Source organism: Crinia signifera, chromosome 7, assembly GCF_055691185.1.
Source record: "Crinia signifera chromosome 7, ASM5569118v1, whole genome shotgun sequence".
In the NCBI taxonomy this organism is placed as follows: domain Eukaryota; kingdom Metazoa; phylum Chordata; class Amphibia; order Anura; family Myobatrachidae; genus Crinia; species Crinia signifera.
This window is the reverse complement of record NC_139223.1, coordinates 108448592-108464789: the sequence shown is the minus strand read 5'-3', so window position 1 is coordinate 108464789 and position 16198 is coordinate 108448592. Positions and strand designations below refer to the sequence as shown.

The window sequence follows — 16198 nt, the reverse complement described above, 5'->3', positions numbered from 1 at the left end:
ATAGTCATTATGGTGTTTGGCATAATACATAATGGACATAATGGAGTGTAACTTAACGTGTAATGGACATTATGGTGTAAATGTTTACAGCACGCTTTTGGTGGACAATGTCCCTGTTTATGAAGAGTACTGTGTGGCATTATGTGAATTCTGGCTCAATCCGTGTGGCATTATGTGAATTTTGTCTCAATCCATTTTGCCGGCTGGTTAACCCATCTCACTGCCAGCTGCCTGTTCTGCTGCAGGCCGGTCCGACAGTCACGCTGTCAACCGGTCCGCCCATCACAATGCCGTTGGCCCCCTCCACATCCCACCTGCTGCCAGTAGTGCCGCCGGGCTGGTCCACCCGTCACACTGTCGCTGGCCCCTCCGCATCCCAGCTGCTGCCTGTACTGCTGTCAACTGTTCTGCCCACGGCGCTTCACTGCTCCTGCACTGGTAATGGCTGCCGCTCTGCATTACCACTTCCGAGTGGTAATGCACTTCTCACAACCCCGCAGTGGCCAGCATTTACATAGCCTGATGCTGTCAGTTCAGGCACCGCTCCCCGGCATTATGGACTTGCACATGCGCAGTCCACATTTTTTGGGGAGCATACAGTAAAACCGGGAGAACCTGAAGGATTTGCGGGGCAGTGGGAGACTCATTCAAAAACGGGAGACTCCCGCTAAATGCGGGAGGATAGGCAACACTGATTCAAACACTAATGGGGGACCGTAATAAGGTTCCAAGTTACTCAAAGTTGTGAGTCAAGGTTTGGTAACATGCAATCACAAGCTCCTGTGGAACTATTGGTACCAGCAAGCTCCGTCACTGACCGGTAAGACTGAGGCTGTATAAACACGACTAAAACGACGTCATTGCATGTTGGGAATAGTAGTTCACTAGCACTCTGTGCCTGGCCGGCCGTGACGGGAGAGCTCAAAGTCTCCATCCTGCACATAGTCAATAAACTACAAATCCCGGCATGCCTCTGTCTCTTCACTACGCCTGCGCCGCCAGACGTGGCAGCCGTGTGATGGTGGCTCCTGCCTGTCGCTGCTGGGGAACGAGAATGCTGCTGCTCCACGTCCTGGTGAGTAGTAGAGACCCCCTGGCCGGGCCCCCGGGGGCAGCGGTGCTCAGTTTAGGAGGGATGCAAGGGGAGAGGAAAGTTCCAGGTTTTGGGAACAATTACCTCAGACTTAAAGATAGTTTCTCCTTATATACAGTAATAGCCTTCTACATTCACTGTAACTAGTCCCAGATCTTAATAAACAGTATCATCCTTATGCAGTGACTGCACTTCTATTCCAGAGTGTGTTTAAGTGTGACCCAGGACTTTTGCCTCCTACTATACAGCACTGTCCTTCAGCAGAGATTGTACCCAGTTTGACAGTGTATCCTAAAATACAGTTGTTTCTTATTACATACTCTCTCACTGTACCCTATACCCAGTTCCAGAGAATGTCTTCTAATGTACAGTAATTAAGTTTAAAATACTGATTGTATATGGGTATTGACTAATACACCAATGTCTTCTATTATACAGTGACTGTACCCAGTTCCTTAAGGTGTCCATACACTTATCCGATTTGGGACGATTCCACCCGATCCAGATAGATCGGGCCAAGAAATTGGGTCAAATCGGATGTGTTTGACATCCCATTGCATTGGTTCAGACTCTACAGCAGGCATTCCCAACCACGGTCCTCAAGGCACACCAACAGTGCAGGTTTTGTAGATATCCACGCTTGAGCACAGGTGACTTAATTAGTATCTGAAGGATTCTGATTAAGCCTTCCCTGCTGAAGCCTGGATATCACTAAAACCTGCTCTGTTGGTGTGCCTTGAGGACCGTGGTTGGGAATGCCTGCTCTACAGATTGAACCTGCTACTGTACCTGCTCAATGTATCGTATTGGACCCATCAGCAACACATCGCGGGTGGTTTTCAGCACCCACGATGCGTTGGGTACGATCAGTAGATGTGTGCCAGCGGTGAAGCACCGCTGGCACACACATCTATGTGCAGGGGCAGACAGCGGCAGGGTCAGGGGAGTGTGGGTGACCATGCAGCTGGGCGGGCAGTCTGCAGTGGCCAGGAAGCGCTGATCGGACTTTCGGGCTGCAGCGAGCGGTGGCAGAATAAAAAAAAAAATTATAAAGACACTTAACTACACTACAAATGTCTATTACAGGGTACATGCAATCTAGCTAAAAATACCTGCATGGACAAAATAAACACAGTGCAATTTGAACTAGACAAGATACAATTTAAATGAACAAGTTCAAATCGCACACGATAATTGCACCATGTGTGCACACCTTTAGGTCCAACTTGTCCGAGGGACAAGTTGGACCTGATTTCCCTTTAGCTTCCCCGGAGAGCTACCATACATTCAATTTGGCACTTGTTGCGCCATTTTTTAACATGCGTTAAATCGTATTTGATATATCCCATGTAAAAGGACTCCGGGGAGTTTATGGAAGATTGCAGGTCTGTCATACTGCGATATGTATGATCTACTGAATCCGATGTGCACGGGAATGCTCACCAGAGCATCCGACCCGCTCAAGATGTGCACCGTGAGCGGTACCGTTCCGATCGTGACCCGCACCCGGGTGTATGGTCGTGTCCAGATGCTACCTGCTGCAGGTAGGATCTGCTTAACGGCCGCGCATCCGATCAGAATTGGATCACAACAGGACAGAAAAGGGCCCAATCACCACACAATCTACATCCAATCGGTCTGAATTGGTTCTAGATTGATGTGATCGGACCATTGTCCTCCTGGTGTGTACCCAGCACTAGATTTGGCTAAATTTCACCCAATATATTGTCCCGAACGGTTAAAAACGGACATGTGTATGGACCCCTTTACTCGGGACTAGCGTGATCTAAACAGGTGCTGGGAGCGTGGCCAGGTCATTGCTAAAGCTGACTGTACCACTATTCCACAGGTACTCCTAATATACAGTAATCGCCTTTTATAGTGACTGTACCCAAATCCATAGAGTAGGTTCTAATATGCTGTACCTTTATATAGTGACAGTACTCAAATTCCAGAGGTACAATATTTCTAATATATAGGTAATATCCCTAAATAGTGACAGTACCCCAATTTCTAAGGATATCTCCTAATAATCTTATATAAAGATATACCTGAAGGTGTGCCCCATTATTAATTTAGGTCACATGAATGTGAATTCACCAGCTTCAGTTACTGTGCCAGTTATTACTCTGGCTTCCTGGTATTATCAATTTTGTCTTACGTGTAATCTCCACACCTGTCCAGAATGTGTCCTTTCCTGATTATTTTGTTTCTTTTGGACAAGCAAGGAAAACCTGTTTCTTACTATTTGCATTTCTGATTTGGACAAACCAGTAAGTAAATGTGACTGTGATAGGACCTAAGGGGGTTGGATCATAGGCGAATCTAGGGGGTGGTCCGGGAGTGCACAGGACCACCCAATAGCCCATTTTGTAGCTGAGGACCAGGGCTTTCCAACGAGCCCAGCCCCATGTCTCTAGCCCCCTGGGAACCGGAGATACGGCCAGGCAAAGCTGGAACGTTTTCCCCATAGGATAACATGGGACCCGCTAATTCCGACCCCCACCCAGTTCAACGGCTGCCATTTCCCCCTTCGGCATCACTGAAGCTGGAGGTTGATCTCAGTCGAACCTAAAATCGCTGGGCCTTCAATCTGATACCAGGCTGGATCCATATGGGTTATTTGGTTCCAGGGATATTGAGGTTAAACCGTTTTTTTCATTTCTTAAATGTAGTTTCATGACTGTTTATGTTCTTTGAGGGCAGATTTCTCTGGAACCAAACAGCCCAGTTTCACGGGACCAAAAGCATTCAAAACCAACTCAAAAGTTCCTAAATATGATACTGGTCTCATGTAAATGGGTCAGTTGGTTCCGAAGATATAGCTGGTTGGTTAAAGGGGGGTAGGGAGAGGGGAGTGGTTGTCTCTCCTCCTCACACCTGAAAATGCAGGGACTAGGCTGGTGTATAAGGGGTCAGCCTGGGAATGTCCCTGCATGATCCTGGGACCATATTCCCGGGTAAATCCCTGCATTTTCTGTTGTGAAAGGGGTATTATTTCAAACAGCCGTGACCTGCAGTGCTCTGAATACAGCCGGGCAGCCCCCTGCTCTCTGCCCAGCTGTCAATGACTGTCACCCCTGCAGCTTCCGCTCCAATTCTTCTCCCCGCTTTCACCTCAGCCCGCCCCCCCCCCCTTAATCATGTGATGCCGGCGCCCCGGCGTGCTCCCCCGACGTCATGCACAACAACAGCACGCACAATATTTCAAATGTCCACTCGGCTAGAGGGGGCACCAGGAGGGGAGTGGGAGCGTGCCCTCCTCTCCCCATAGAAGCAGCTGCACCACTCTCCATCTCTCCCTGCAGCAGCAGCGAAGGCTCATATAAAAATTTACAGTAAGTGGCACATTTGGGGGCATTGCTTAAGGGACGCTACAAGTGGCGGTATGTGGGGGCATTACGCATAATGTGTGGCTTAATGTGTAAGGGGCATTACGGTGTGCAGCATCATGTGTAAGCGGCATTATGTGTGCAGCATCATGTGTAAGGGACATTATGTGTGCAGCATCATGTGTAATGGGTACTATGGTGTGCGCGGCATCATGTGTAATGGGTACTATGGTGTGCGGCATTATGTGTAATGGGTACTATGGTGTGCGGCATCATGTGTAATGGGTACTATGGTGCCATCAAGCAAGCACCCCCTAGCAATGAGCACGTAGGTAAGCAGCACTTATGAGGCAAATATGTAATGGGCATTACGGTTTGTTATATAGTATGTAATGGGCATCATGATGTGTGGCACAATGTGTAATTGGCATTACGGTGTGTGGCTTTATGTGTAATGGGTATTACGGAGTTTGCTAAAATGTGTAATGGGCATTACTATGTATGGTCTAACATGTAATACCACACCCCTTTTTGTGATACCACGCCTCCTTCCCATGAGGCCACGCCCCCTTTTTGCCGCGCGGCTACGCCGCGCAAAGGTCCACCTTCTGTTATGTCTAGATCTGGGACCACCCATTACCATAATTCTAGATTCGCCTATGGGTTGGATGTTACTGTATGTTGCTGGTCTTAAAATAGTCAACTCTATTTTAAGCCCCATACAAGCTATATGGTTATATATATTATGTATCAATGCCTATTTCCCTATAGATTGTAAGCTTGCGAGCAGGGCCCTCCTACATGTTGACTGTCTGTAAATACCCTGTTTTGTTGTATCACTGTTTGCTATTGTAAAGCGCAACGGAATATGCTGCGCTATATAAGAAACTGTAAATAAATATATATATATATATATATATATATATATATTTATTTATTTTTTTAAGTCTAGACTCTAGTGTAAACATTAGGCTCCCACATCATAAACGACCCCCTGTCTTCTGAACATGCAGGTGAACTTTGGCTTTAAAGCCACAACCCACATGTTCAGCGGGTCCCGGTGACATCACTGAATGATACTGTGTAAACTCAATTCTGTCTGACTAGCCTGTAACACCACCGATATAGTTATCTACATCGATGGTGCCCCTAGTCGTCTAGTGTGTACTGGGCTTTATGTTCTTAGCATGAGCTGGACCTGTTTGCCTAGTAGTCCTACTTAGCCCCTTTTTGAAGTATGTTCTCCTAAGTCTTAAAGGGAACTAATTTTTTTTTTTACAGTACTACTTTCCACCTTCATGACATAACATTGCATAGTGAATCCTGTAGCATTTAATTCATTGTTCTCCTATCTCAATGAAAAATATGGATTGCAGGTGATTAGTACAGTGCTGATGAAGATAATGGCATCACTGTTCATTACACTGGCACATAGCTAAAATATTTGATATTATAGATTGAGATTGTCACCTTGACCCTATGTGGTGGTTGTATATTCTCTCCTAGCTTGTATAGGTTTCCTCCTGGGTCTCTGGTTTCCATCCATAATAATAAAAATCTACTGGTAGAATAATTGGCTTCCCACAAAATAAACCCTAGTGCAGGGCTCGACAAAACCCGGGGGCCAGGTCGCCATGGCGACCAGATTCTGCTTACTGGCGACCAGATTTGCCAGGAAGCAGAACCCCCGGGAAGAGTGGTGGCTGGCTTCATAGCAGCGGGCAGCGCAGTTCACAACTCTCCCGGCTGCCGGGAGATGGACAGGGAGAGGCAGGGAGCTGGCAGCAGCGTCTCTGTAAGCAGCGGGTCCCCGTGGCTGGTTATACTATCAACACTTACAGCAGCCTTGGGTGCCCGTTTCACACACGTAAAAAGATGGCGCCACAGTGGGTTATGTTCAATATAACAGCCAGCACGGCGGCAGAGCGGTGCAGAACTCTCCCGGCTGCCGCTGTATCAGACCAGGTCAGCAGCGCGCCTATTTTAAAGCTCAAACACGGCTCCCGATTAGCTCGTGTAATAGGCGCGCTGCTGACCTGCTCTGATGCAGCAACAGCCGGGAGAGTTCTGCACCGCTCTGCCGGGCTGCCACCGTGCTGGCTGTTATATTGAATTTAACCCACTGCGGCACCATCTTTTTACATATCTCAAACGGGCACCCAAAGCTGCTGTAAGTGTTGATAGGATAGCAAGCCACGGGGACCCGCTGCTGCCAGCTCCCTGCCTCTCCCTGTCCATCTCCCGTGTTTTACCGGGCTGCCACTATGCTGGCTGTTGTATTGAACATTATAACCCACCATGGGGACCCGCTGCTTGCGCAAAGGGAGGCACCAGAGAACAGAGGCACCAGATAACAGAGCCCCCCCCCCCCATATTTTTTTCTCAGTCTGCCCCTGCCTGGCATCAAGCCACAAACCTATAGCATTGACCATGTAGGTGAGCAGCACTGTGACATAATATGCCATGGGCATTATGGCATGTGGTAATATATGTAATGGGTGTTTGGTTTACCGTGGTGTGGTGTTTGGTTTACCGTGTAATGGGCATTACGGTTTGTGGGGTATATGTAATGGGCATTATTGTGTGTGGTATAGTACGCAAAAGGTTTTTCAGTGTGTGGCATAATGTGTAATGGGCATTGTGGCATGTGGGTATGTGTAATGGGTATGTGACATGTGTAATAGGCATAATGGTGTCACTTTTTGGCGCACACTGTCACTATTTTTTTTCTGGCTCCTACATTTTCATCCTGGCTCCTAGATTTTTTAAAAATTTGTCAAGCCCTGCCCTAGTGTCTGTGTATACTGTACATGCACTGACTAGATGGACCAAGTGGTTATCTGCCAATTAATAGTGCTTAAGTATCATTAATGATATAGTGCGTACACATTAGCTGATATGTACAATAATATCATTAAAGATATTGTTATGGCTGATTCAGTCCTGATTGCATGGCATACATCTGGCCCTGTGATAAGTCTGCTACTTTTTTATCCCTGACTGTACGCAAAGTAATTGACAGGAAGCTGGCATTTGGAGTGGTACCTGGCAGCTTTTCTTTTTCTTTTTTTGGAGAGTTAGGGAAAACTCAGACCTGCCCAGGCACGTGGGCTTCAGCCGTGAGCAGCCTGTTTTTTTTCACAGTCACTAAGTCCTGGGCTATGTACAGACTGCACAGTGAAAAAATAATTTGATGGTTAGCGGCTTGTGAATAGATTTGCAGCTATTCGCAGGCCTGCAATATTCGCAGCCTTGCACAAGGCAGGATTTAATTCTGATACTGCCTTCCGACTGCAAATGCAGGGTCGCACCTAGACCGGTTCAGTCCCGGTGGGACCCTGCATGTGTAGTCTGTTCCGATTGCCACAGTGAACCGTAATTATTACCGGTTCGCTGACGTCATGAGGGGGCGCGTCAACAGGGGTGGTGGTGGAGGCAGCGCTTAGAGCTGGCGCTGCTTCCACCATAGTGTGAATGGGAAATGGGTCGCTAGACCTGTTTATCCCGTTCACAGTGCACGGCAACGAACCGGTAAGAAATCTGCTTCACCCAGTTCGGATGCTACCGGTTAGCTGTAACCCAGGGGTGGCCAAACCTGTCCTCAAGATCTACCAACGGTGCATGTTTTCCAGGCAACCTGTGGATCTATAGTAGGAATGAGTGCTGCATGTTTTAAAATGTGACAGTTACTAATGACTACAGCTGTGCACCAGCTAGGTAACCTGGAAAACGTGGACCGTTGGTAGATCTGGAGGACCGGTTTGGCCACCCCTGCTGTAACCGGTAACCCCTTTCACATTGCACTAATTACCGGGTCAAAACGGCAAGAAACCGGCATGTAACCTGTACTTAGGTGCGATGTGAAAGGGGTATGAGTGGCATATAACTGATCACTGGGCTCCGAAATTTAGCAGCCGTGCAATAAGATCTAAATTGGGCCATTGTCTGATGAAAATTAGGTTTGCTATCTTCAGTTTGTCATTTACACCAAGCACATTGCTGAGTTGGATGACCTTTTATACTAAAGTCATGTCTTCAGGATGGCTTACATTGGAGCTTTTGGGAGGTATGAATTCTTGTGCTTCTGATTATCTATCAATACAGTTATGAGGCAGTAATTTCTTCATTTGGGGAGACACAGAAGGGGAAATGTATAGTATGGAGAGAAAAAGTAGAGAATGATAAAGTGCCTACCAATCCTTAAACAAGGGAAAACAAATTTTGTTCTGTATTAATGTGTTGTGTAGATATTGCTCCCAGCCGGTCTACAGGGACGAACACCACAGTGAATTGTCAGGGCTCTAGCTATGCTACGTGACAACGGTCAGTATGTCAGCGATTATGCCCAGCGTGTATGGACAGCGATGACCGCAGTCATTGCTGGTTAGAAAACTGCTCAGTGCATACACACGGAGAGGCTTTCCCCCTGCCCAGCGCTGTCAGTGGAGGTGGGCAGCTATGCAAAGCCGTCCTCAAAGCTGCTCATCTGCTGATAATACCAGCAGGTGAGCAGCTTTTTCGGCGATGATGTGGGAGTGCGCATATCCTCTCACCGCTCATCTCCGGGGCATACGTACTGGGAAGCTTTGAGCTAAATGCAGCTCAAACTTGCTGTTCAGAATGAGCATTTACCAGTGGGTCCCATCTCACAGTTCATCAGCAGTGGTGTGTGCACTGCTTTCATGCTGCATCACAGGCTGAGTGGTAAAAGGCATGGGTCATTCTGTCGGGTGTGGTATAATACCCTGACAGTCGGGATTCCGACAGTCAGTACTCGGACGTCGGAATCCCGACTGCACAGCGTGGGGAGAGCAATGAAGCCCCTTGCGGGCACGGTGGTGAGCTGCGCTCGCCACCTTTTTTATTCTCCCTCTATGGGGGTCGTGGACCCCCACGAGGGAGCAGTCGGGATTCCGACGTCGGAGTACTGACTGTCGGGGAGCCGTCCGGCACCCATTCTGTCCCCTATTGCATGTGTCAGCAGGGCTCCCGGGACAGACCCTTTTAACTCTGCAGCAGCAGCGGGGCTGCCGCAGAGCTCTGTTGGAAGAGCACACTTTGTTCCCATTGTGAAGCATACAAGTGTTGCTGTACATGCAGGTGCCCCTTCAGAGCCTGGGGCCCTGAGGCAGGTGCTTCCATTGCCTCGGGGCGTTACGCCCTTATCTACTAGGTCTTGCTGTATGTGTTCCTTGTTCCATGGCAGTATTAGAGATGTCCCTGCAATTCCATCACATTTTTTTCTGTTTGTATTTTATCACCTATTTTAACATTTGGACATGTCATGAAGGTATGAGAGGAACTTCAGTTGTCTGTAGTGGAGGAGTATGGAGGTAATAGATATTACTGAAGCTGCAGTGGAATGCCAGGATAACACTGCACAGCAAATTTAAACTGGACATTTAAGTGTTGGGGTTAGTTCTGCTAAATTGATTCGTCTCCTTGTTTAGTCATTCCTGCCAGTAGTTGTCGCTATAGGTATGCATGTCCCCGTGCCCTCCTATTCAGAGAAGATCTAGCACTTCTACAGGATTGTGTGGAGCTGCTTCATTATTGTTTGTCCAGTTTAACCACTAGTCAGTATCCTGCTAAACCTTTTGTGCTGGGGGTGGTGCTCTCATTGGAAATACATACAATGCAGCAAAGACAATTGTCTCCTGAATCAAAATCTGACTTTCTGGCTGCCATTCATCCATTTCGTGTTCTGTACAAACTGCCTCCAAAACAAATATTGATTTATAAGCTTTACCTGGAACAGGAATAATAATAGCTGCAGGTGACAAACTTACCTTACAGTACTGAACTAAAGTCATGCCAGTGTAACAAGAGAATGGGTCCACCTGTAGTCACACACATTAACACTAGAGGTGGTCATACACTGCTGCGACTTCTTGCAGTAGTGTATGGGCCATCCGATCCCCCTTGAGCAATTCGGGACCTTCCTGGGCGGCAGGATCGCATGGCATACATAACATGCAGTCCTTTTGACATGTGATTTATCTCGTGCAACCCCGTTCCCCACTGCCGGGAGGAGTTCCGCCTCTGTGGTGGAACGTGTAAGCCGGTCAGATGCGCACGAGAGTGTGCAACGGGTCAGATGGGATTTCAAACGCATGCAATTTGGGACGATTTCACACTCCAATTGTCGGAAGTGGTTGAAATCGTCCCAAATCGCAAAAGTGTATTAGGGCCTTTCAGTGGAGAGATATAGGGACTGATTCTGGTTCACTGGCAAAAACTAAATTCTCTCTTGCTCCATGCTCACCGCAGTCTCTTAAAATGTGAAAGAGCTTATGCCAAAGGCCAGTATTCAATGCTCCCGATTCACCGTTCTCACTCCTTGCAGTGAATCTTTTTCACTGAAAATGTGATTCACCCTATTCAATGTTTACTGTTCGCCGAAAGCGAACAGTGAATGCCGGCCAGTTCTCCATTTCGTGCTCGCTGCAATTGGCTGGTGTATTTCAATGGGGTTTTCACTGGGATTCCCTAGAGTGTATTCAATGCTAGGATGGCGAGTTGCTTTCTCCCTGATTTTTGCCATGATTCACCGTTTTGCATCCGACATCTTTTTAAGGTAAACTGGAAAGTGATCTTTTAAAATAAAGGTTTTTTTTTTTTTGTGTGTCAAAAAATCAGTGAAGGGGCATTCATAATATTCATAATATATATTTAATTTTTTTTTTTTTTTTTACACATTCACCAGCAGGGAGCCGCTCATTAGAAATTCATATATTCACTGCACACTGGTCCCGGCTTCTTACGAGCGGGACCAGTGAAGCGGCTCCCTACCCCTGTCCCCTGCCAGCTCTCCGGGGGGGGGGGCAGCTTCTGCTGCCTGTGTCCCCGGGAGCCCTCCCCCACAAATTCTGGGGCAGACAGGGAGGCTTACATCTCCCTGCCTGCCTCAGTCCCCCGGATCCCTGCGGCATTCGCTGCAGGGGTTAAAATTCGCCATCAGGGGCAGCGAGCCCCTGCGGCATTGAATAGGGTGACAGGGAGGGCTGGCAGCGAATGCTGCATTCCTCCTGAACCCTGCGAATGTGCAGTGAATCCTAAACCGGATTCGCTGTACATGGAGAAAAAAAAACCATTGAATACTCAACAAAACAGAATATGTGGATGTTGTATGTCAGTGGCCATGAACTACGTTTAGTTTAACCCTATTACACTGACATCATACTTGTAGCATTTCGTGTCTTCCGAGTGCTCATGGTATATAATGTATCCTTAGCTGTTGTACCAGCTTGTTCTTCCTGTTTCTTTACACTTTGTATAATGTAGAATTATGCAGTGCACTTTGGCTTGTGTTTGGTTACACCCTTCACTCCTTGTAGTATAGAGATTACTTGTCATATTCCATGTGATACTTGCTGAAACCATTAATTATTTTTTAACAGTTTCTTGTATAGCGCACACATATTCCGCAGAGCTGTACAGAGAATATTTGAACATCAGCCGCTGCCCCAGTGGAGCTTGCAATTTATATTCCCTGCCACAGGTACACGCAAACACATTCACTCTAGGGTTAATTTTTGTTAGGAGCCCAATATATTTTTGGAATGTGAGGGGAAACCCACGCAAATACGGGGAGAACACAATTAGTGCCATGGTGGGAATCGCACCCATGACCTCATGGCTGTGAGGCAGTAATGCTAACCCTTACACCATCCATACTGCTCATTCAAACCATGTTTCTAGAAACGCGGAACTCTATTTGTGCAGATACTAGTGTTATTCCTGATTGTGGAGTTGGCGGAGGCGCAGTCTCGGGTGGGCGGGTAGGGTATTCAAAATGGAATTCCGCCTGTCAGAACGTCCCTACAGTCTGATTCCTGGGCCGATGTGCTGTACAACCACTAGTGTAAATGCTGGAAGCGCTACTAAACGTCAACTTAAGATTTGTATTTTGGAGCATATAAGTAATAATGTCTTCCACCATAGCGTTCCCAGACACTTTTTCCAATGCTGTAGGTCAGAGTTAAATAACTTTTTTTTATTTTAAAACAGTAGAACATGTTGTTTTAGATAATAGAGGTGACAATATCCATAACAAACTTATTAACCTTTGGATATGTACCCTGGGAACTATGTCACCCAGGGGGTATGAATTAAAGTTACAATATCACAACCTTTCTGCATTGATTGGTTTCTCGCTGTGTGCCTATTGGCTGGATTAGTGTTGTTGAGCCGCGATCCACTGGTCTAGCTTATAAAGTGGGATACTTGTATTATCACGGTGCCCCCGATATTAAGTCGCACGATTTTTCATCGCATCACATGCCATACACCCGGTGCACAGCGATGCGATTTAAGCCCCCTATACGATTTTAAATTGTATAAGCACCCTAATGGGTGCTTACAATGTTAAATGCACCCCCACGCCACCCTCCGTATGAACGTGAACCCGAAGCGTGGCGAGCACAGCGGTACGCTTCCTGCGACCTTTTCATACCCCCACTATCCACGTCGGCGTGGAGTTGATTTTATATAGTGTACCGAGCCCGAAGTGTGGCGAGCGCACGCATATTACTTTACATGTATTCCGCGTCACAGTGACAGCAGTGTGCGGGGAGAGGGGAGCAGCAAAGGGGAAGCTTGCTCCAGTAATATGCTGAGCAGAGAAGGGTGGCTGCGGGCGCCCAAGTATCTGTCTCCTGCAGGGGAATATACAGTGAAGGGAGGCAATGTGTGGTACATAATGAATGGGGGGAAAGTGGGGGACATACAGTGAATGGGGCCATGCTGGGGACATACAGTGAATGGGGCCATGCTGGGGGACATTCAGTGAAGGTGGGGGCACGCTGGGGGACATTCAGTGAAGGTGGGGGCACGCTGGGGGACATTCAGTGAAGGTGGGGGCACGCTGGGGGACATTCAGTGAAGGTGGGGGCACGCTGGGGGACATTCAGTGAAGGTGGGGGCACGCTGGGGGACATTCAGTGAAGGTGGGGGCACGCTGGGGGACATTCAGTGAAGGTGGGGGCACGCTGGGGGACATTCAGTGAAGGTGGTGGCACGCTGGGGGACATTCAGTGAAGGTGGGGGCACGCTGGGGGACATACGGGCGGAGTGGGGGGCATACAGAGAAGGGGGCAGAGTGGGGGGCATACAGAGAAGGGGGATCAGATGGGGGGGACCATTCTGATGTGATTAATGGTTCAAAGAATGTCAGGCTGAATGGTCGGACACATTTTCACGTCACCATATCTGGCCCTCTTTTCAAAAAGTTTGGACACCCCTGACAGCTTTGCAGACATTTGGCATTCTAGCTGTTAATCCCTTTTTACCTTGTGAAAATCTTCCACTTTACCAGCATCAAAGCAGACCCAGACCATCACATTACCTCCACCATGCTTGACAGATGGTGTCAGGCACTCTTCCAGGCATCTTTTCACTTGTTCTGTGTCTCACAAATGTTCTTCGGTGTAATCTAACCACCTCAAACTTTGATTTTATTTTTGTCCATAGCACTTTTTTCCAATATTCCTCTGTCAAATGTCTTTTGCACATATTAATCCTTTCTCTTTATTGGCCAGTCTCAGATATGGTGGGTGGGGGGGGGGGGGGTGGTCACTCTGTACCCTCTATGAATCACCTCCCTCTGAATTGTATTGAATACAGTGAATGGCGCCATGCTGGGGACATTCAGTGAATGGGGCCACGCTGGGGGACATTCGGTGAAGGAGGGCCACGCTGGGGGGCATTCGGTGACGGAGGGCCACGCTGGGGGGCATTCGTTGACGGAGGGCCACGCTGGGGGGCATTCGTTGACGGAGGGCCACGCTGGGGGGCATTCGTTGACGGAGGGCCACGCTGGGGGGCATTCGTTGACGGAGGGCCACGCTGGGGGGCATTCGTTGACGGAGGGCCACGCTGGGGGGCATTCGTTGACGGAGGGCCACGCTGGGGGGCATTCGTTGACGGAGGGCCACGCTGGGGGGCATTCGTTGACGGAGGGCCACGCTGGGGGGCATTCGTTGACGGAGGGCCACGCTGGGGGGCATTCGTTGACGGAGGGCCACGCTGGGGGGCATTCGTTGACGGAGGGCCACGCTGGGGGGCATTCGTTGACGGAGGGCCACGCTGGGGGGCATTCGTTGACGGAGGGCCACGCTGGGGGGCATTCGTTGACGGAGGGCCACGCTGGGGGGCATTCGTTGACGGAGGGCCACGCTGGGGGGCATTCGTTGACGGAGGGCCACGCTGGGGGGCATTCGTTGACGGAGGGCCACGCTGGGGGGCATTCGTTGACGGAGGGCCACGCTGGGGGGCATTCGTTGACGGAGGGCCACGCTGGGGGGCATTCGGTGACGGAGGGCCACGTTGGGGGGCATTCAGGGAAGGAGGGCCACGCTGGGGGGGCATTCAGGGAAGGAGGGCCACGCTGGGGGGGCATTCAGGGAAGGAGGGCCACGCTGGGGGGGCATTCAGGGAAGGAGGGCCACGCTGGGGGGGCATTCAGGGAAGGAGGGGCACGCTGGGGGACATACAGGGAAGGAGGGTCAGACGGGGGGACCATTCTGATGTGATTAATGGTTCTAAGAATGTCAGGCTGAATGGTCGGCCCCCACACATTTTCACGTCACCATATCTGGCCCTCTTTTCAAAAAGTTTGGACACCCCTGACAGCATTGCAGACATTTGGCATTCTAGCTGTTAATCCCTTTTTACCTTGTAAAAATCTCCCACTTCACCAGCATCAAAGCAGACCCAGACCATCACATTACCTCCACCATGCTTGACAGATGGTGTCAGGCACTCTTCCAGGCATCTTTTCACTTGTTCTGTGTCTCACAAATGTTCTTCGGTGTAATCTAAACACCTCAAACTTTGATTTTATTTTTGTACATAGCACTTTTTTCCAATCTTCCTCTGTCAAATGTCTTTTGCACATATTAATCCTTTCTCTTTATTGGCCAGTCTCAGATATGGTGGGTGGGGGGGGGGGGTGGTCACTCTGTACCCTCTATGAATCACCTCCCTCTGAATTGTATTGGCACCTTGCACAATAGCATTGTTAGGTGATAACTATTCAGTATCATTGCCCACTGTGGTCGATCACACACAGGCTTACAGTGAGACACCTTGGGATTTAGCGAGAGGCATTAGCACCAGAATATACCTGAGATATATCCCAGAGAGGTAATCATTATCTTGGAAAATACTGGTGATCACTCAGCTATTATTTAGATATACCTGAGAGGAGGGGGGTTTCTGTGGACGTAGGAGGATCCAAAGGAGAGCCTCTTCTGTTCACAGATCCTGGCGCTGTTTAGGGAAAGCAAAAAGCTTAACCAAAATATCAAAAATGATATGTTGAAAAAATGTATATAAACTGGATTAATAGCTGCCGCAAAGTGTAATTGAGCATGCTAGGTCTCACAGGGAATTCAAAAGGAGGAAGATGTTTTACACTTGCGCTGCTGAATATATATTGTTATGCCTATGAGCTTTGCTGAACAAAAGGACAACCGGAGACACTCAGTAATAATGTAACAAAATTTTATGCATATAAAAAGAATTTGTAAAAAGGTATATATTCTTAAATTTATTCAAATATGTTATTAAAATCAAGTACAAGTATAATAAAGCATGCTCAATAGGTATATAGGGCAGAAAACGCTCTCCATTTAGATCACAAATAGATGTTTTTAAATGCTTAATAGCAAGGAGCAAAGATTATGCAAGAATTGCAGCCAGTCTTGTTAGTTAGCAGAAATAAGCAGTTAAATGGTGGGGGAACTTTGTCTTGAGAAAGTTCCCGTTTCCA

At 48.2% G+C, this 16198-nt stretch overlaps 1 protein-coding gene across 1 annotated transcript in view; it reads left to right on the top strand.

The window, feature by feature from the left end:
* The first annotated feature begins 921 nt into the window (after positions 1–921).
* The window catches only part of PDIA5 (protein disulfide isomerase family A member 5), a 111441-nt gene continuing 96164 nt past the window's right edge, over positions 922–16198 (top strand). The window contains exon 1 of the mRNA XM_083153602.1: positions 922–1075. Within this exon, the coding sequence (XP_083009728.1) occupies positions 968–1075 (108 nt within the window). The 5' untranslated portion in view covers positions 922–967. The remainder of the gene's footprint in view (positions 1076–16198) is intronic.